The 21,792-nt window shown below is 47.2% G+C and overlaps 2 protein-coding genes across 12 annotated transcripts in view; one reads left to right on the forward strand and one right to left on the reverse strand.

Annotated features, from left to right (window-relative positions):
- Positions 1-657: 657 nt before the first annotated feature.
- On the reverse strand, positions 658-21,143 carry EIF4ENIF1 (eukaryotic translation initiation factor 4E nuclear import factor 1). Of its 5 annotated transcripts, none has more exons than XM_050318402.1 (19): positions 21,121-21,143; positions 20,378-20,501; positions 17,103-17,176; positions 16,192-16,319; positions 15,477-15,751; positions 14,633-14,834; positions 13,296-13,471; positions 11,855-11,990; positions 11,348-11,527; positions 9,093-9,322; positions 7,864-7,935; positions 7,311-7,494; positions 6,820-6,899; positions 6,326-6,465; positions 6,065-6,149; positions 4,862-4,994; positions 3,461-3,805; positions 3,064-3,228; positions 658-2,547 (listed from the first exon to the last, which is right to left on the reverse strand). In XM_050318402.1, exons 2-19 carry the CDS (start codon positions 20,471-20,473, stop codon positions 2,321-2,323), a joined length of 2,928 nt encoding a protein of 975 aa, XP_050174359.1. In that variant the 5' UTR covers positions 20,474-20,501; positions 21,121-21,143; the 3' UTR covers positions 658-2,320. The 5 variants fall into 5 exon arrangements, with proteins under 5 accessions (XP_050174359.1, XP_050174363.1, XP_050174360.1 ...); XM_050318406.1 differs by lacking the exon at positions 21,121-21,143 and adding an exon at positions 20,953-21,080; XM_050318403.1 differs by lacking the exon at positions 21,121-21,143 and adding an exon at positions 20,953-21,079 and having other exon boundaries at positions 7,864-7,932.
- Positions 21,144-21,249: 106 nt separating this feature from the next.
- SFI1 (SFI1 centrin binding protein) overlaps positions 21,250-21,792 on the forward strand; it is a 28,182-nt gene continuing 27,639 nt past the window's right edge. For all 7 annotated transcript variants that reach the window (XR_007629253.1, XM_050318127.1, XM_050318129.1 and 4 more), the window contains exon 1: positions 21,250-21,376. The gene's annotated coding sequence lies outside the window, so the exon portion shown is untranslated. The remainder of the gene's footprint in view (positions 21,377-21,792) is intronic.

Below are 21,792 nucleotides of genomic sequence, written 5' to 3' on the forward strand. Positions count from 1 at the left end.
GAATAAAGCAGCTTTTAGCTCTTGTCAGGAGGGCCATCAAATGCATCAGCCTCTAGCACTCGCTCTCCTACCAGCAAGGAGGGGGGTTAGTTATGGGGTGTTTACTAAAATGCATCAAAGATGCTTCCCCCCACGTTATTACACATCCAGAGAGAAATAAAAGTGACTTTGGACACCCACTCAAGCACTAAATCCTTACAAGAGTGGGTGCTACTCAGCCTGCCTGCTTGGGAAACATCCAAGCCTGATTCTGCTCCCAGCATTTGCACCAGGAACTGTTTGTAGACTCCTGTGTAAGTGAGAAGTGCTGCAGGTGTGCTGGGGTTATCACCTTCAGGGGAGGAGAAGAGGAGGCTGCTGCTCAGATTGTGCAGAAATAACAGTGAACCCCATTCCCCCTCTGTGTAGGATTGGTTGTTTTACAAGTTCTTCCTCACTCCTCACACTTAACCCAGACATTTCAATGCAGCACTTCCACTGGGTATCCTGTGAGACCAGTTACCTTCATCAAAGCAGATTGTTCCTCCTCAGACCTGGACTGACTGAAACTTTCTGCAGATGAGCTCAAACCCTGGTTCCAGCTTACACACAAGAACAACGCTTAAAAGTTAATCAATATACTGACATAATTTAGTACAAGAGCAGTTGCTACAGACAGCTGGTAGAATCAACTTTATTTACAGAATGTTACTGGGAAAGTGTCAAGTTAAAAAAGTATGAAAACAGTCTTACAAGGACAAGCTGGTGATTGCATGTTTTACAGGGATTGCTTTGGGAACAACCATTAGAAGTATGGGTGACCCCCAACAGCTTCCACCTTGGAGATTTTTCAGCTTGCTATTTCCATAAACTCTGTCTCTGCTGGACTGAAACAAACCCACCACAGCACTCTGCCAAGGGGTAGGATACAGACAAGTGATTTTTTTTTTTTCCCTGCTGCTGGTTTTGCTTTCAGTGAGACCTAAGAAAGAGCAAGTCTGTGAGAATTCTGGTTTTGCTTCCACCTCTTTTAAAAAAAAAGAGCCCAATGGCCTAAGCTAGAGAGAGGACATGACAGCAGCACACGACTCAACACAAGTGAGGGAGTGAAGTGAGGAACCATGCAGAAGGATGGAGGAGAACATTTAACTGTTCAGGAAAGTGAAACAGGCTTAAAAGGAACATAGTACTTTAAAAACCAAATATACACAGTAAGATCACAAAACTACCCCATCCTCCCCCTTTCAAGCCACAGAACAAGACTCCAAAGGCAAGTTTCACAGTAATGGCATCGCTGGATGCTCACGGGACTGAGGACAGTGCTTGGGACTCCCTTCCAGAAACAGCACTGAAGGCAGCACAGGATATTCCACAGCCATGACTGAGGAGTTGAAGGGTGAGGATTCAAAGGCTCCATTTTGATGACCTTTAGTAACTGGCTTGAAAGATTAAAACGAGGAAAATACTGCAGCTAAACAAGGACCAGCACCAGCCCTCCCGAGAGAGCGACGACCAGTAGGTACCTCCAGACTGAAGATCTGGCTTTATCATGACTGCACCAGGCCCCATCCTCAAGGCTGTTCAAAGACTAAATAAACCTCTCATTTGGTGGCAAGAGTCACACACAGGGAATCAGACCTTCGTTACACAGACGGCAAGATGTGGGCTTTTACCCTGACACTTGAGCTACACTGAGTGCACAGTACGTGACAAAGATGTGAGAGGGAGACCTAGAGGAGATGAGCAGCAAGGAAAGGCAAAGCAACTTCATCCTGTTCACTCACACTTAGGATATGCAACTTTAATCTTAAAGAAAGTCCCACACGTACAATGGAGAAAGGTCCAAACCATAGGCACAACTAAAGCTCAACTGTTACCAGCTACTCTTATGTACAGCTGTATAGATTCAAAAAGGCTATTCTAGGTGTGTATGTACAAAAGATTGTTTATACACAAGTCTGTACAGAAGGGTCTATACATGTAGTTCTCTGCAGAAGGAATCTATAGCTGCTACCTCTACACTAGAGAATATCAGCACTTCATTCACATATCTTACAAAAACAAACAAACAAAAAAAAAATAGACACTTCCAGGATTAAACTGGCTTTGTCTTGCATCTAAATTTCTTCAGGCTTCACTATCCAAGCCATAATGGATCCTTTAGTCTTGATGCAGACATGAGACCAGGACAGGTGCCATGTGCTTTAGTCTCTCGAAAAGAAATTTTGCACAGAGTACTAAAAATAAAAGCCCCAAAAAAACAAACAAGAGGTGAAGTCCTGACTATGGACATTTTCATCCAGTCTAAAGAATCACAAGTGTTCCACCCAGTGGTCACTGTTCACTGCCGGTATTCCAGTTCATCTACACTGATGACTTTGGATGGCATGGAAGGGAGAGGCTGCTGCAAGACATCTGAACCAAACCATTTTGCAAGGCCAATGGGAGAGCCACTCCTCTGGCTGGGGCGATGGTCGAGCTGTGTGTGCCCGTGAGATAATCCAGTCCGAGGCAGCACGTTTGGAGGGGTTGTTTGTGCACCAGCAGGTGATCCCTGTGCTCCAGAGCCTGCGAAATGTAAAGCTATTAGAGGTGAAGTAACACCCAGATCTGCCCTCCAGCTATCACCTGGTAAGGCACTTGAGCTGAGTGTGGCTTTTACTCGTCCTATGAGCCCTGGGAAATCTGGGCACCGTGTGTTTATTCCCATTAGTGCTCCCATAAATGGCCTGACACTGCCACTTCTGGACACACAGGTTTGAGCTGGAAGACCAGGATCAAATGGCATTTCCCCGGAGATGGCGGGTGGCCTCTGTCCCAGCAGGGCTGAAAGCTGCACACACGCTGCAAGAGGCAGAGCTGTCAGTGGCAACACGTTCTGAAAGCAAGCGCTTCGCTCCGGCTTCCTGCTGGCACAGCCTGCAGTGGCCAGAGCTGCCTCCCACCCACAAGGGTAGTGATTAGGAACAACTAAATCAGAGCAGCTTCCTGCCAGCACAGAGCACTCCAAGAGCCCAGCCAGCACAGGACCTGAGAGGCTCCCAGCGTCCTCCAGCTCCCACTGCTGGCTGTGCTGTGACCCACCTGATCGCTGCAGCTGCTGCTGCATCATCGCCAGCTGCAGAGGAGTCCCCGAGCGCGGGTTCAGGAGGTGATGGCTTGCTGTTGGCAGCGGGTAAAAAGGCTGGCCAAGGATGGGAGCAGATATTCCCTGCAAGTGAGACAGGTCCACTCCAGGAGGAAGCATACCTGTTGGATGTGAGCAAGAAAACTTCTTAGCTGATAAGCACAAGGGACTTAAAGCAAAACAAAACATATTTATAAATATTCAGATGGGTTGGACTTTGTTGTCCGGTTTTACAGGTAAGTTCTCATGTAAGAAACATTACTGGTAATATCAGTTCGTGCTGTTCCTAACACAAGGTCAGTCTTAAAGAGAACATGCATTAACTTAAGGGGGAAAAACAAAAGTCTGGATTACCTGCTTGCAGCAGAGGAAGGTGCTGCGGGTGGACCCCCTGTGCCAGCATTCTCTGGACCAGTCCTGGGTGCAGTTGGTGAGCAGGTCGTACAAGTGGTACATGGGGAACAAGGGGTACTTGATGAACAGGACGAAGGAAAGGGCCTCCTGGTACTGGGGAGGCCATTGTAGGAGTCTTCCTACCAGCTGATTTGGGCCTGTAGTCTTGCTCTTTGGTGCAACGATTTGCTTGGGTAAGAGGTGTGGAACATGCAGAGCGTTGCAGTGCAGGTAGTTTGGTACCTAAGGTGGGCAAAGTTCCTTGATCTGCATTCTCCACAGAACTAGACAGTAGGTTATCTGTAGCTAGAATTGAATACAACTATTACAGTCCACAGCTAGAGATTGCACCTAATGAAAATTAAAGCTAATGACTGGATTTGATAGTTAAGATTCCAGATCTAGCTGAACTGCAGTCATATGTATTTAATAGTGAGCATCTCGTTTCTGGATGCTTAAATTAGACCAGAATCAGCACTAACTCCATCTTTAATTATTATTTTCCTTTTTTTTTTTTTTTTTTTTTTTTTAGGAATTTGGAGCCAGCAGCACAGATGAGTCAGTGCCAAAGGTGACAGGAGGCACAAGGTATCCTCCCTAGACAAGATTATAATTTGGAGTTGCTCCAGAAATCCAGCCCAAAGTGGCTTTTCAGTTTAGATGTGTCTGGGCATGAGCAGCAGCCTTCTATGTCGGCCACCTGCTTAGCAAGATTTGGAACACTAAAGCACCTCAAGAAGCTACTTCCATAGACCATCCAGATCACTTAGACAAGGCCTAAAATACCTTGGCATCAAGTGCTACCAGTGGAGGTGCTCCAGCTGGACTGTAACAGAACTGCAAGGTACCTCTGTATTACCAGCACTGAGGTACAACTCAGCAGCCAGCCTGACTGAGTCAGGACACTGGTGTTGAGCATTTCCCTTTAACAGCCTCTTACATCAGTTTGGGTAACAAAATGCTCCCCTGATCTGCTGCACTTAAGAGCTTAATTGGTCTCAGCTTTGACTGCTCAGTTAGGAAGTCTCAAGAGAACTCTAAGTTCTCAATTACTGGTGTAGACTAGGGAATCATAACTGTTATTATGCTTGGTCATCAACAAAAGGTGCCAACGAACAGTTATGGTCTCAGTGCCACTGTTGCCCACAAAGTGACAAACCCAACACTGCTGGCAGACTGCACTTGCAAGGGTGTCCCCTCTATAGCTCTAGGCCCTCCTCCCATTACAGCCTCACTCACTTCTACCCCCTCATCTCCTGAATCAGGAATGTCTAAAGGTAGCCTGGGTGTATTACGTGCTGAAGCAATTTGACTCTATTCCAAATCCCTTTTGCTTGTGGTATTTTAAAGCCATTACAATACCTTCATTTGGTCTCTGATTTTCATCTTTCACATCACTGATTTTCATTTTCCCAGAAGCTGGCTCCTCTTTGCTCTTCTCCTTGCTCTCGTACATCTTGCGGATCACCGAGGTAGGTGTGAAGGAAGGAGACAGCTGCAGAGAGCACAGGCACATGCAGTGCTTTACCCACTGCTCAGCATCCAGGCCACACCATCTCACTGGTGGGTGGACACCAATTCTAGCACATCCTGTCCATTTAGAGCTCTTTTCAATCAGCCCCTGTGTGCCCACGATTTTAGTTCACCTCATTTCCCAGCTTTATTCTCTAGTTTAAGCACTTCTCTTTAGCTTTTGCACGAGTCCAACACCAAACCCCGCAGCTGTTCTCAAAGTCAAATGTACTTTAACAGGCTCGAAACAAAATAGCTGAGCTGTATTTAAAGTTACAGCTGTTTCCTCTTTGCCATTGGTGCAAAACATCAGCTCCAGGGGAGTTCCTACAGAGCTGTTTTATCTGTGTTAACTCAGGGCTGACTGAGCTGAGAGAACTATTGCCTCATTCCTGATTCCCCCCCATTCAAAGTCCCACAGCACCTGTGGAAGTCACTCATCTGGAATACAAACAGAAGTACTTGTTTGATTTTGATAGGCTGTGTCAGTCCTGAGCTGCAAGTGCTTGACTGATTCACTGGGAGAATTTAGACCAAAGAACATTCAACACAGGACTGAAGGCAGGGAGGCAGCAGCTTGGCTTTGAGGTTCTACTCATTTTCAGAGTGACTCTGAAGCTCCCAGGTATTATTTCAACCTACACTTAGGTCAGACACTTCATTCCCAAGGACCACTGTTCTCTGAGGCAGCTGATGGCTTTCAGCACTTGTCTTCTGAAGACTTAAGCACCAGCATACAAGGGGCTGAGTGTTCATAACCACCTTCATTTGGTTTCAGAAGACCAGGTCAAGGTAACATTAACAGTTTTAGCTACCACAGTGGCCAGAAAGGCCGATTCCCAAGGAGCAGACATTCAGTTAAGCACAAAGTGTAACTCATTCTTGTATGGGTGGCCACTGAACATAGGTTCTTGTATGGGTGGCCACCACACAACACGAATCTGAGTGACTCCTCTATGGCCTCCCTGTCTCCCACTGATTGCCAGTGCTAGGATGCAGTTCCTGCAGACACCTCCACAACTTTCCCTCCAACCCAGTCCACCAGGCACTGACCATGCTCGTGATGGAGGCTGCAGGGGCTGGAGAAGCTGCGTTCCCTCTGTGTCCTGGGGCGGGGGATTTCGTCACTCGCTGCTGCCTGTGAAGGGACAGGATCAGTAACAGAGGCTCAGCTCTGCTCTTGGCACAGAACGAGAGGCAGCACTGCCAAGAACTAACACAAGCCTGACCGCTGCCAATATCTACTGAAAGGCAATATTCACACAAACAATCAATTAACAGTGTCCCCCTGAAATTTTGCAGTCAGATGCTCACCTGTTCCTGTAGCCATCTCTGCTTTTGTCCATTTGTGGTTTACCAAAGCCATGCTGATAGAAGTTTGCTGCCTGTAGGGCCAAGTCATGTGGGAGTGCAAGTCCCTCTAATGCAGCTTGCTGTATGTCCAAGGGACTCATCTGAAGCAGAAATGCATAAAAAACAACTCAAAGCCTGGATTTGGTTGTGTTTTATTTAAGATACTGAAGACTGACTGCTATAGCTACTAATGGCAGACACTTTGTGAAGACAACAGCCTCTATTTTACTGACAGGCAATAGAAGCTTCAAAAAAAATTGTGTACTTGAGGTACTCTAAGATGGGTCAAATTGCAATGAGGTTTTGAGCCTGTACTAAATCAGACTTTGCATCCTCACCCTCAGAGCAAACTTCAGCACAAACATCTGAATGGAACAGCTGAGTGTTTCAAAGGTTAGTTCTAGACCAGACACCATAAAAAAAGATGAATATACATTAAGCAAAAAGCATCTGACCTGTGCAGCAACTGGGCTCATGGGCTTCCTGACACCTGGGAATGGATCACCAAGCAATTGCTGAGAACCTTGTCCAAAACCTAAAGAACATTTTAACAGATGAATTTAAAAGAACTAACAGTTCCTTCCAATACATATCCTGAGGCAAAACAATTCTACATGAATTAAGGATTCCCCGTGAAGATTCTCAGCTCACCCCTTAAATCCACACAGAGCTTTATCTCTTCCTTGTCACTGGGCTGGAGAGCTACAAAGGAGGCCACTGATGGTGTTTTGCAATACAAATGGCCAAACAGTCCTTGAAAATAGGACTCTTCCCCAGCAGCTGGGCACGTCATCCCACAGCAGAACTCGCTGGGAGCTCTGGCTCAACAATTCAGCATCAGAGACACTGACCTTGCTGCCCACCAAGAGCCAGGAAGCTTTTACAGTTCTGTAAAACCTTCCTCAAACCCAAGCCCAGCACCAGGAAGCCCTGTGCAGGCACTCACCGAGGGGGGACGATATCCTGTGGCGCAGGTAATCCGCAGAGGCGGCTCGCGCTGGGAACACGGTGGGGATGGGGGGGGAAGGGGCTCTCTGTGTCAGCAGAGAGGCTGCAGGTTCCAAACCACCCATCAGGCCACTCAAGACGTTTGATGAAGCAGGTCTGGCAATGGGTGGGCCAAGAAGTTCCTAAGAGTAAATAATAAAGAGTGTTGAGATACGAGCAATTTGCACAAACAAGTCATTTACCACACTGCAGGCCGCCCCACTTACAGCAAGTTAGAGACAAGGGGGACTTGTGCAACTGCTGCACCAGTTCTGGTTTGCCCAGAATTAGGCACTTCACAGGCTCTTCATTTCCAAGTTGTGATTATAGGAAATAGCAGGACAAGACACATTTCTAACTAAACTGCACTAGTGACTAGTTCTCTCTTCTCTACAGAATCATTTCTCACTGCTGACCCCATAATTCTCATAAAAAATGTCTTCTTGTCAAATAACACTTGTTTTCCCATTGGGGATATGCTTTTAAGTACTTCCCTCCCCCCAGTAAAATACCTGCAGAATATTCTTTGATAGAGGCTGGCCTGACATCTCTGGAGGTGACATTAAGTGGCTTTCAAGGCTCTGCTAAGAAAGTGAAAACACTGTCAATTAGACATAGATACAACCAAACTCTTTAAGAGACTATCCATGTTTGTCTCAGTGACAGAAATATTTCACCTGTTCTGTTAGAACAGTAGTTTATGGATGAGCCAAATAAAATTCCATCACAGTGAAGGGCTGAGCTGACTCTCAGATCTTCCCTAGCTAAGAAAAATGCCTTGTGCTGGACTGTATCCAGGGAGTTCACTGTGCCTCCTTCGAGTTTGGGTCAAATACATGAATTAATATAATTGTGTAAACTGGAGACGGAACATTCAGCCAGTGGTTAACTGAAAACATGCACAAACTGAAAAGTGTTTGTATATTAGAGAAATTATTTCAGATATTCTTCTGTGCACCCAAATAGGACATCAATGCAAAGAGACAGCCAGAAACCAAAGTCTTGATTTAAGTCTGAAATCAATCTGCAAATTCTTTACAGGGCAAATTTACATTTTTCACTATCTTTTAGTGAAGTGAGCTGAGTCTAGAAGTCCTTGGGTACAGTCTGGCAGGAAAAACAAATGTTTGAGACTTCCTCAGTTGTTAGAAGTATGTTTTGGTGCCAGAAGTGGTTGCTGATAGCTTCTGGGGAAACACAGTTTTGGCAGTTAGCGGCAGGATGAAATTTCATCCTACAATCTCCTAGCCTAAACCTTAGTATCATCTGTTGTTTAACATTAATCTTCCAGCTAACAAGCATTTGCTTCAGTTTTATCTTACTCCAAATAATGTTCAGAGCCAAGTTTAAAATACTAGACTGTGCACTGACATACCTGCATTAAAACAGAAGTCACTAAAAATGTCTGAGCTCCAGGTTAAGTGTTGGCTGTACCCACACCACAAGCATTTTAAGAGAGATAGCAATTATTAGACTTCTCATAAAGTTTTGGAACGCTGGGGCTTTCAGAAACTTCACCTGAAATCAGTCCTGTGATCTGAAGTGGAAACCCCTCACTCTGAATTACTTTGGCTGGGGAAAAGGGACCAAAGCATCTCTCAGTTTCCCCTCAGATCAACGTTCTAAATGCAAGCCTGTATTTAACATCACACTGCCCGTGGGTCACAGGTTACCCCAGGGGCTGTGTAAGGGGTTCCCTGCTCATAACCCACGAGTCAATGCCCAGGGCTCTGCTACTCACATTGACTTTGGGCTGGGAGGGCAGGGTCCCGCTGGCCTTCATGCTGCTCACTAGTTTGTTAAACGCCGTCATATCTCCGTCCTTCTTCATCTGTCTGGAGCCAGTGGCATTCAGTGCTTCCTCCATCTGCTCAGCCATAAAGGGAGTGGCAATTTTCCCCTCCTGATCCACTTTCAGGCCTTTTAGCCCAGCTTCAACTTCTTCCACTGAAAGTACGACTCCTGAATGTGCTGTGAAACACAGAAGAAATACTGGTAAACCACCATTCTGTTCTCAGGTGAGCTCGTAATTCGTGTGCAGGTGTTTCATACAAAGTTGTTTGAAAACAAGGAATATACAAAACCTTGTTTTCTGATCCTGTTCCTAGCTGTCAAACCATGACTGACCCGTGTTTAGACTGATTCTAATATCCAAATTCAGAGACCTGACATGCACAGCTACTGGCACGTGAGACTCCACAAGAGCCAGTTTAGGTTTCAGCTGCCAAGTTTTCCCTACCTTCCATTTACCCTACAAGACATGCAGTTCACAACTTTGCCTGCATAACAGAGAATACTGGTGTGACAACTGAGCTGGTTCTTTTCCAGTTCTTTCGGGAAAGCTGCATTTCCTCCAGGAGACCAGATGGCCTTCCAGTCACAGTGCAAGCCATGTCAAATTATCTGAAGCCATCACGAGTAGAAGGAATACATACCTGGAAACCCAGATACTGTGGAGACTCAGCTACACACTTAACCTGATGTGTATAAAGTCTGAAGCAGATTTTTTGCTCAGAAATTAAAGCCTCTACAGAAAGATTCCACTGGCTTAAGCAGAATAAGGTACAAACGTTATTAGCAGTATTTTTTCCTGTGTGTGCAAATATACACATATAAACACCTAGTGGTGCCCAACATCAGGGCTAAACATGCCTGTGGACCAGCTAACACACATCACAAGGTATGACACCTTCAGAGGAAGGAAGAGAGACAGGAGCATGCCATGGGTTGCTGGAGCAGGATGTCAGCCCAGAGAAAAAGAGACTTACTGGAAATTCGGGCAAGAAGGTGGAGAAAAGAAAACAATGATGCAGACATGCAGCATGGAACACGAGCAAATGTGATGCTGGTGGACCTGAGAGCTCCACATCACTCCAAGAACTGCACAGCGTTTTATGGGAACACAGAACCTGCACCAGGTACTTTTGAGTGAATGGAAGCTTCCCCACAAACTTTTGTTCCTTCGTCCTTGGTTTGTGAGGATCAAAGTTGAACAAGCTTTTAGTAGGAAAGTCAGATTAAGCAGAACACAGAGAAGACTTGTAGCTCTATTTAAGATAAATTAAGAAAGTTCTCCACATGTTAGCCAACGCTCCCTGCTGGATGCTTAAGAACATTTGCAGTACTTGGATGCTTTCCTTCCTTGCTGCTTCACACAAATCAGAGCACTTTTTGTTCAGCCCATTTACATGGCAATACATGCTGCTTGCCAAAGAGAAGCCAATTCGGGATTAGACCTCGAGATTTCCAAGAACACGTGCATTTTGTACCCTCTGTGCATGCTGTGGGCCCAGACGTGCAAATCCCTAACCTGGAGGTGCCCTTGAACATTAAAGTCAGGCCTGAGCTCTGTTTAGAACAGCTGATGCTGGCAAAAGTGAACTCCAACAGTTTTAGTTCCCTGGAACCCTGTGATTCCAGCCAACATTTCTCTTGTTATGCTGCGTTGTAGCTTTATGTTATTTAATTAATGCCCCAAACAGTGAGTACAGACCACTGTGCTTCGAGTGGCAGCAAGTGTCTTGGCAAGTTCAAGTTTACAGTATGCACTTAAAAATAAATAAATCACACCCTCAAACCACTGTTCAACTTCCTAGACACTGAATGGGATTACAGATGCTTCCAAGGATGACTTACACTGCCAGTTTTTGGTACAGCCAGAGTTTAAATGCCACAGGTTCAGAGCTGACATTACCAGCCTCCAGCATGAAAAACTTATGCAAATGCCATACACAAAGCTGGAAACTCAGATCAAGGCTTGCATCATCTTATGGTTGCTACCAGCCAGTAAAGCAGTCTGATAGTCCTGGTGTCATCCTGGGATAGGATGAAAAGAATCAGGGATGGTATGGACACAGAGCTGGTGAGCAGTGGGTTTCAGTAAATCTATGATCCTGCCTACTCCTGGCTTTGGCAGGGGAGGTTTGCAGAACACCAAGCCTCTTGCTGTGAGACACTGCAGCACAAGAACTCGACAATAGCTGAAGAGGCACTTACTGCTCTCTCTAAGCTTTTCCTTGTTGGCTGAAAGACTTGAGAGAAGAGGTTTTAAGTCCACTTTGGCTTTCTGTAGCATTTCTAGGATGTCCACTTTGTTTTCAGAGTGGTCTTCCAATGGAATGGGAGCAAAGTAGTTTCCAGAGTTCTGGCCAGGGGAGAGAATGGCTTGCTCTAGACCTGAAACAGCAAAACCAGGAGCACTGCGACATCAGTTCACCAACCCAAGGGCTCAAGATGAACATACACCGGTAACCAACCTCAACACGGCACTGACAACTTATGGCTCACACCCCTTGCCTGCAAAGCCATCAGGAAGCATCGACAAGGCCATTTATAAAAAGAGAACTTACAGCTGCTCACTGTCAGAGCTTCCAAAAGAATGTCAAGTGCTTAAACTGCGGGAGAATTCAGCGTCCTGAAGCTTTACCTGCCATGTTCTTACTGAATGAGTAAGGAAGAAGGTGGAAGGAGGTTCCCTGAGCCTGCCCTGCCCCAGAGCCTTACCTGCCAGCCTCTCCAGCTCCTCGTGGGGGGTGGATCTCAAGCTGCTTGATCGACTTCCAGAATGACTGGGATTAGAAAACCACCTGCTGAACCTGCTGGCAGACACTGAACCTTCCCCCAGCACATCCTCTATCATCTGGTTACGGGAGGAAAAACAAAGAGAAAAATCTTAACGGCAGCAAGATCAGCAACAGCTCTGAAAAGCTTTACTATGCAACCAAGATTCTTCTGCTACAGACAACGAGATGCTGCTCCCAGAGTTTCAAGGCTTTGAACTGCCTTTTTTTTCCTTCCAAAATGGCAGCATTTGTATAGCCAGTTAAAATAACCCAGCGGACATCTCTTATTGACACCAAATATTTGCTCAGAGTAAAACTGTAACTCAAACTGCACAATCAGAGCCTTCCCCAAAGGCCATTAAATACACCATTCTAAAGTGGAAATGTAAAAAAAGCCCAACAAACAGTATTAAAAAATGGTGCATTACAAAACGGAATTCAAACTAAATGTTTTTCTATCTTGCAAGGTTAAAGCAGTTAAAGCCTGGTCAACAGGCACGGATGAGTTTCAACATGCAGCATGTTTGCTTTCAGACACAAGAAGAGCAGCTTCCTCCTGTCAGAGGAGTTGTTTTGTCTGAAACAAGTGTCCCAGCACGGTTCACAACAGCAAAAACAAGACAGTATTGATCCCCTTGGATTGTTTGACTCCAACACATTAGAATAATTAAGACAAGTAATGTACAAACCTACAGCAACACTTGCCACAGACATATCACCATTACAAAGAAACTCACTTTTTTGACAAATTATAACATCTGCCCATCTGTCTCATCAGCAGATGTTTTGACTTGGGAATTCCCTGCTTTTGAAAGGAGTCACCATCTTGCAGGTATGCTGAAAATCAGATTGTCAAGTCTAAAGACACATCATTTACATCTTCTACAGGGAGAACAAACTCTTCTCCATGTGCTTGTCCAATTATTGCCCCAGGTCTGAGTGTTCACCTGGGGTCTCCAGGCTCACTGCCTTCCAGGAAACCTCCCCAGATCTGTTTGCTGCAATTCCCAGACTTACATGGAAAAAGTTGTTCTCAGTTATACTAAATTTGGACAGTGAATCTTCTCTGAAGATATCTTAAACACTTCCAAAGAAGATTCACTCAGGATGACAATTTTGAGTATTCAAGTAGTGATCAAAAGAGAGGAAAGATAGTCAGCTAATTTGCCTCACACCCTTTCTTTGGAGATGGATCCAGTCCCAGGGATAACACTTTGGCAGTGACATCCTAACACTCCAAAGCTACATCTCTGCAAATTCATCGTAGACTTACACGCTGCACAAACAACTCTCACAAAGCAACAAGTTTTAGCTTTCACAGAATGCAGCAGCAAAAATTGCTTCTCATGAATACAGCCAGTCTTAAAAACCAGAAAACTCACTGAAGCCAGGCCAGGAACACTTTTATCCAAGTTAAAGAACTCATTGAAGTCAAACTCTCCTGGAGCTGGTTCTTGTAAAGCAGCTTCTCTAGGAACTTCTTGATCTGCTGGAGTTTCATTGGCAAGGACAGTTTGCACTTCATCTTCTTCTACCACTCCACCATTGCATTCTATCCCTTAAAAAGAAAACCAAGTGGCTGCTGAATCACTGGACTCAATAATTCCTGTGGGAACAGTGCCTAACAGCCAACGCATCTGCCCAGGGATCAGAAGCATGGGCCCAAAGTACCCCACCCCACGTGGTATCTCATCAGTTGTGCTGGCTGCCTTCTCCTGCACCCACAGCCCCTAGCACAGAGCTCCCAGGCTGCTATGTAGACCATCCAGCTCAAGAAAACAAGAATTGCCTTTGAACTGTGCATTAACAACTGCCCCCTGCTCACACACACACATCAGATGTGCTGCCACACCAAGCACACACAGCTGTGAAGGCAACAGCTGCTGCTGCTTTTCCATCAAGAATCCTTTGGAAGCTCTTCCTGCCTTCCTGACTCAGGTTCTTAGTGTTGGCAGCACATGACAAATATTGCTCCTCCTCCATCAGGAGCAAGGCCCTTCTTGCTTTAAAGACTTCTCAACAAGCTGGAACAGGTTCTGCAAAAAAGCTGTGACGTGATTACAAACCTCCTGTGCTTGGAACTGCACTGAGCCCAGTGACAGCCCAGGTGCAGCTGTGCATTCACTCCTGTTGGCCACCTGCAGGATTTCTAGCACTAAGAAGTGATCCTCTCTCCTGCCAACTGCAGCTTTTCCAGCAGTAATAATCACTGTAGACTTGAAGTCCAATGAATGCACACAAATTCAAGTCTCCATATTCAGTTCACAGCCTCATTCCTGGCAGCTCTACATGCCCAAATGTGTGTTGCTAATGTAAGTATTACTATAAGGAAGAAAAATGTTTCAAGTACCTCAGAGCATTAGCTCAATTTAAACCAAGGCTTTAACACCCAGCAAGATTTAGAAGAGAACAAGACCTTTCTAATAGCCTATTAACTCCTGATATCATTCAACAGCCATACAAGGTTTTTTCCCAGCCTCTCAACCCTGCCTTTCTTCAGAAAAAAAATAGTATTTTACCATCAAATTGATCTTTCAGACGGTAAATACCTTTTACAGGACTTACATCTTGTGCTCCAGGGTGACCAAAAGCTATGCAAGTTTAAGATAAAATGCTGGTAAACTGCATTTTCTTTACACTTGCCTGGCTGTGCGACAACCCCCTCTCTATCTGGGAAGGTGCCCCAGGGGCACACAAAGCCCCGGTGAGTGCCCATTACCTTCCTTCAGGGAGGCCGTGCGTCGCCTCGTGCGTTTCCTCCCCTTGTGATCTTCCTCCAAAATTTTATCATCGAAGCCTGTGAGCTCAATGGTTTCAGACTGACTGGTAGGACCGGCAGAGAACCACTCAGGCTCCTCTTCAGTGTACGAGTCGTTCCTCCTTCGCTCCCCGAAGACGCGTTTGCTGTCACCAAACTCCCTCTGAAGTGGGATAATAAAAGTATTACCCATAAAACGCTGCTTCAGAAGATTCCTCCCTGACTTCCAAAGCAAATGACCACTTTTGTTTGTTTGGTTTGTTTTCCCCAAGGTTTATACAAGCACCCTGTATGCTCGGTAACCTCTAAAATCTTAAACTTCATGGCCAAATTTCTGCTTCGTTGCACCAAAGGCTATTGCTCCACAAGTGCCTCTCTAAACTCAGTTTTGCATCCTAAGATGCAGGTTAGTGGTTCATTCTTCTTAAAAGCAAAAAATATTCAAAAAAGGCCTGAAAGCACAGAAAGCTTCCATTTGCTGAGGTTAAAAACAATACTCACTGACAACTGCTAGGTTAAGAACTACAAATGAACTATTAGACTTTTAAGTGTTGTGCAGGTAAGTCAACCACAGGCAAGATAAACAGTATTAGACACATCCCAGTTGGGCTGTCTGAAGGGATGTAACTAAGTTTTGGAAGCATCAAGTGCTGTCTCTTTACACCACAAAGGTGATTTTAAGAAGAAGTGGCCTCCTGCCCCAGGACACTGAACCGCTGCGTGCACTCATCTGCCCCTGGTGCTCTGAGTGCCAAGCACCCCAAAGCTCAGATTTACCGTGCGAACAGGAAGGGAAAGCACAAACCCTGAAGCGTTTGTCCTTGTAGTCCCTGTCACGGTCTCTTCCGTCCCTGGAATCCCCGCCCCGATGGTCCTTGTCGAAGTTGCGGGAGGAGATGATTCTGCCGCTGCCGATCCTGCGGCCCCCGATGACGCGCACGCCGTCGCTGTCCTTCTCCAGGGGGCTGCCCGCCCGCCGCGAGCTCACTGACGCACTCACGTGGCAGCCCCCCCCGAAGCTTCGCCTCTGGGGACTCAGCACCACATCCAAGTCATCTTCTTTCACTCGCTCCCTCGGGTCTGTGGGTCAAAGAGCGCACAAAAAGCAGTGAACTTCAAGTGCTAGTAAAGACAAGTGAGCTGTCTGTTCCACAGCCTTGCTGCTGTGCCAGGGCTTTTTGAAGGACAACACTTGTGGTTTATTTTTGTGAAGCTAATCTAGCTGAGACCACAGAAAGTGCAGACAAAGAATTTACAGCTGGATATTGAGGAATCGCTGTGTTCTCCTCAAAAGTACCTGCTTTCCCACTATAGATTTATTTAAGTGCTCAGCCTTGAATTGTAGGGAATTAATGCCCTGCACTTGGCATTAGTTCCAGTAACCAAGACTTCCTTGACACCTATCCTATGCAGTCAATCAATTTTCAGACATTTTATTTAGCCTTCTTTGTGTTATCCCAAAGGAAAGGTTTTGCCAACAGCCCAGGTTCAGTTTGTGTCTCTGCTGTAAGGACACTCACCTACTATCCTACGCATAAGAGAAGTCCGATCTGAATCCAAATCTTTTTTAAAGCTTTCCACTGGTGAAGTTCTTCCTGAAGTTGGATATAAAGATGCATGCCACTTCTCTGGATCCCAGACACCATCACTGTGGAGACAGAATTGCAGGACTGTTTGCTACCCTGGAGTCCAATACACAATTCCTGGTGCTGCTGCTGCAAACCCAGAATTCACTGCTCACAACCTGTACAGGTGAAACATCTTTCACACCCAACTTCTAAGTCTTTGCCTTACTGTGGTTTCCAACCTCCCACATGGTATTTGGATCCCTCCTGTAACAGTAAGGAAGTATAATACCCACCATCAGGTTAGAAAGGCTACTTATTGGTGAAGTTTGCCTGCTACACTGAGAAACAGCTTAAAAAGCTCATATGCTGCTGCTCTTGAACATTCAGGTAATTTTACTTCACTCTCACACTTACTGGTACAATAAATTAATCTGAAAGTACAGAAACTGCTGCTTAGCAAACCTAAAAACACAAGCCAAGAACACTCATCTTCATTTTTAAATGAAGTAATGATGGGAGAGTAATCCACCAAGGCAAGGCAGCTTGTTCCAACCTGACCCAGCCTGTGCTACACAGCCATCTATACTGGAGGTGGCTTCTCCTGCAGGTCTGTCAGACTTGTGTTGTGTGAAGTTATAACACAAGATCCAGCACAAAATAAACTCTGTTCAAAGCACAAAACCCCTGGCCAGAGCACTGAATCTTTCCTAGTGGATCAGTACTTCTGAAAAGTGTCATGCACTGAACTCTGTAGCACCTACATCTCCCATCAATATAAAACCACTTCTTAGCTAAGAGTTCTTTGCAATGTAACCTTTTCTTTGAAAGAAACGTCTATACCCTTTGTACAATCAAGAAAATACCTGTCATATTTTTCAGAAAGACAAGAAGGTCTTTTCTTAGAGTAGGGACGCTCTTTAATATCAAGCAGTTCCTCCTAGGAAAAGAAATAAATCAAGACGTTAGTTTCAGCTCTCACCCAGACAAGATTTAAGTGACTCAAACTGTCTGTTCGATGCAGTGTTGCAACTGGACAACCCCAGTTTCACAATATGTTGGTTCATGTTCTGTGAGTTACTGCAGTGAAAGTTTCTGTTTCAGTTCTCTTTCAGTGGCCACTGACCAAACACTCCTTTGGAGCGCTGATCCTTACTAGGTCAGGTTCTTGGGAACACTCCCAGGCTGTTCACACCATATATGTTTATATATTCACTTGCCTGGACAGCTCAGTTTATAAACAAGACAGGCATCGTGGACACTGGAGCTGCTGAGTTCTCAAGGAGGAATCAGAACTGCTGTGTTTAATGTTCAGCAGGTAAAAAAGCATTACCACAAGACCAGTTAACTGGAAATTCCAGACAAACTCACTATTTCTGACCATCACCAATTCTGAGACACCAGAATTATTTTATACAGTTACCCATTCCACCCAACACCAAATCAAGGCTGAAGGATGACTTGTTTTCCCACTTTGTACCAGCTTTCAAACAGCCTTTGGTTTACCATGGCACACCCTGAGTCAGTCATTTGACTGGCAATCAATCCAGAGTTTGCTACATTTGAAAAGCATTATTATTGATGTGATCATCGGTGCTTTAAATCATCATTAACTCGGCTGCAATCAAGATGCACATTTTTAATTAGACTTTACTCCTTCTCCCTAGATTAACTTCCCTCAATCTGCCTCCCTCCCAACTGTACTGAACTGATTCACAACTGTGCAGAAATCAGTGGGCAGCTGGAAGGATAAAGAAATCCCAACAGCAGACACCACACATCAGCCAAACTGAAGGAAATCTCTTACCTTTTCACCCCCAAGAATACAACATCCTCTAGAGCTTTTACATCATTATCCCCGTGTGATTAAAATCAGTTCATTAACTATGTGGGCTTGATACTTGAAAGTTTCCAGATGGCAGTTTGGTAGCTGGATAAAACCTACACACACACACACACACAAGCATCATCCTGTACCAGCCTTCAGCAAAAAGAGCTCCATTAAAGGGAGGAACACTGCCCTCCCTGCCCACAAGCTTCCCAAAATAAACCTCAATCAGTGAGTAACATCAGTGCTGTAATACTATCACAGCCCGGTGCAGACACTACAAGTATTAACAGCCCTGTCCATCAGCACATCGGGAATGGGCTGCTCCTCCGGCCACGAGAGGGAGTCCACAGCCTCTCAATCACATCCTATCACAATCCTTCATTCAAGTGAAGAAAATTTGAATTGTTTCTTGGCTTTTGCTCATTAGCTGTGCACCCTTGGAGCAACAGCTTCCCATGAGCTAGAAAAGACACTGCTTGGACTACACAGCACTCCTGGAACAGGAGATGAATGTTGGCACTTCCAGAGTGTGCTGTTGGTGGTTTTCTGTTTAATTCACACACTAGGACGTTTAAGTAGGTGGGTGAAAAGCGTATTTAGCTGTCACTAAACAGTTTAAATCAAACAGCTTAGAACTACTCATAGTATGAGCCAATTGTTTTCCTACTGGTAGTAAGTGAATATAAACCACTAAAGGAAATCAGTCCCCTTTCCAGATCAGCAGCACACATCCTAAAACAGTGCTCCCTCAATCCCTAACTAGTAGGATACTGAAACATCTGAAAGTGCCTTACAATATTGATTAACGAGCACCTTAAACCAGCTATGTTTAACCTGTTACATGTAAAAACCCCATAATATGAGGAAAGATATTTCAACACAGACTGATTTCTGGTATTTCTTGATTCAGGCTCCTTGGAAACCAACAGATAAACAAGACTAGACACCTTCTGGCACTAGTTCTGCAACTTTATCCTGATCAGAAACTGTAGGTACTGAATTAACAAAACTGATGCTAAAAATACACTGGTTTCAGTGCACAGCCACCACCAGCACTGGCTGAAAGCTGCCCAAAAAGCAGGATTTGAAGCTGCATTCAGTTAGTACTCTTGAGAGGAGCTGGGCAGGACAGAGCAAGCATAGATACCACTTCTTCAGCAGGGAAAGTTTAGAAGCAGCTCCTCTCCTTCACTTAAACCAAATAGCAAGCCCTGAACAAAAGTATACTCTACACCCTCCAAGGTTAAGTGCCCATCTTCCCTAAGAAGTTAAAGAATTAGAAAGCCATGCTATTCCCATGAAGTTTTGCCAGTTCTGAAGTACGTGGTTTATTGTTGATGTCTAGTTAAAATAAGCCAGAGCTCCACTATCTCAACAGAACAGGGCCACAACGATAATTTTTTTTTTTCTTTCAAAAAACAACCTACCAGGAAACCAACAGCTCTGAATTCCTCAAGGAAGATAACAGTCAGCAACAGTAAACTGTCTCACCCTGTTCCACACTTCAGGCCATTTGCTGTAAAGTATCTTAACAGATTTCCACAAAGCAGTGACCACCTGTTCCCACAGCTTGGAGCCACAGGAAAAACAGCCCCTATCCCAGACTCTTTCTAAAGGCAGTTTTCATCAGTGGTACCAGAACCCCAAACAAGATTTGAGCCCTAAACACAGTACATCAAATTTACTCAGTGCTAAAATAATCTTTAATTCCAAGTTATTTAGTCATTGTTCTTCCACTCACACATATATTTAGGTATCACAGTTAAACAAAAGCACCTGTGTTTAAGTTTTAACACTAAGCATTGGTTGGAGCCATAACTGCTTAAGCTTCCAGCAGCCAAATATGAGCAATCCTAAGGTTACAGAAGGCATCCAGTAAACATGTTAGAGCTCCTGATAAGATCTTGTGCGCTACACCTTCCTAGGAAGTGGCACCTACTGCAAAGAAACATTTTGGTCAACCTCTTAAAGGAACTCTGCTGAAAGCAGAACTAGAACTGTGAAGCTCAAGTGCTCGAGAGAGCTGGCAGAACAACATACTTCAGTCTCTACCATAATCTCAGCACATGCTGTGGGGTGCTCAGATATTAAAATGAGGTGGTGGGAATCAAGAAGTATCTCGAGGACAGGACTACACAGCTACATCACATTTAACAAGCTGCTCGTTTTACCCCATCTCGCAAATCCTAATCCAGGCGAAGGCTTCTCAGCTCTCACCTCACTGCTTCCCTCTTACAGAACCTCCACCTCCCACTCTACTTGTGTGGCCGAGAGTTCCACACACAACTCAGGGAGGAAAGGGGAGCTGACCTTAGTGTAACGATGCGGGTATTTGGTTGGGATTCTGTTCAGCTCCAGGAAAGCATCGCCATTTTCCGTTTCTGTTACACCTCCTCTTTTATCCATGGTTACTTCAAAGCCTTTGACCGCGGAGCTAATTAAAACAAAACCAAGCCGTCAGATTTCGAGCCGTGCGGTTCTGGAGCGAGGGGTCTTCCCTCCAGCCTGAGCCAGTTCGGCACTCGGGCACCGCGGGGAAGCGCCGGGTTCCCCAACAGCGCCCGTTCCCAGCCGGTGCCGCCACCCCGAGCCCAGCGGCTCCGGCTGGAGGGTCCGAGCCGCTCCCGGAGCCCAGCCCGGCAGCTCCCACACCGCGAACCCCGCTCCGGGGGCACGGCCGGGGCGCGGGGCCGCCGGGCTCGCCTGCCCACCCCACCTCCCGGGCCCCGCCGGGCTCGGGCTCCGCTCGCCCCGCGGCGCGGGGGCAGCGCGGCCCAGGCGCCGTCCCGAGGCACGGGGGCCGCGCGGGAGTTGGGCGGCGGCAGCGGCGGGGCAGGTGACTCAGCGGATCCCGCCCGCCCGCCCGCCCGCCAGCCCGCACTCACCGGCGGGCGTCCCGCGCCGCTCCGCTCCGCTCCAGGCCTCGCTGCCGCCCGCGGCGCTTCCTGCTCCTGCTCCGGCCGCCGGCCCCGCTCCGCCGCCCGTGCCCCGCTGAGGGGCCGCGCGCCGCGGGCCGGCCCCGCCGCCCCCGCACAGCCCCGGCCCCCGCGTACCCCGCGCGCCGCTCCCGCTCCGCCCGGCGCCGCCTCCGCTCAGCCGCCGTAGCCGGGGCCTCGCGCCGCCCGCCCCGCACCCATTTAACGCCCCGCGCGCAGGCGCGGCGCGCGCGCGCGGCCCGGGGGCTCCCCCGCCCGGCGCCTGAGCGGGGAGCGGGCGGGCAGCGAGTCGGTAGCACCGCGGCCCCCTCAGGGAGCCCCCGCCACGGGCCCACCGCGGTACCGGCGGCTCACCTCGAGAGCGGCGCGGCGGGTGAGGAGCGGCACGGGGCGCGGCGAGGGCCCGCAGGCAGTCTGGGCGGGCAGCCCTGCGGGGCGGGTGGCCGGCGGGGCGCGGGGAGAGCCGTGTGGAGAGCGGCGGCATCGGACGGTCCCGATCCCGGCCCGGTCCCTGTCCCCGATCCCCTTCCGGGCCCCGTCCCCGATCCCATCCCGGGCCCCGTCCCCGATCCTGGCCCGATCCCGTCCCCGATCCGGGCCCGGTCCCGTCCCCCTCAGGAGCGCGGGAAGCGGCGGGGCGCGCGCGGCCCCTCACGGCGCTGTCGGGCGGGCGGTGACAGCGCTTTCCGTGCGGGCTCGGGGGGCTCCCCGGCACTGCTCTGCCGTCCCGCCGTGCCCGCCGGGTGACAGGGCCGGTCAGCCCGAGCCCGCACCCTGCCCAGCCCGCCC

This window comes from Myiozetetes cayanensis, unplaced genomic scaffold (assembly GCF_022539395.1).
Source record: "Myiozetetes cayanensis isolate MyiCay16 unplaced genomic scaffold, myiCay2020 scf21, whole genome shotgun sequence".
Lineage (NCBI taxonomy): Eukaryota > Metazoa > Chordata > Aves > Passeriformes > Tyrannidae > Myiozetetes > Myiozetetes cayanensis.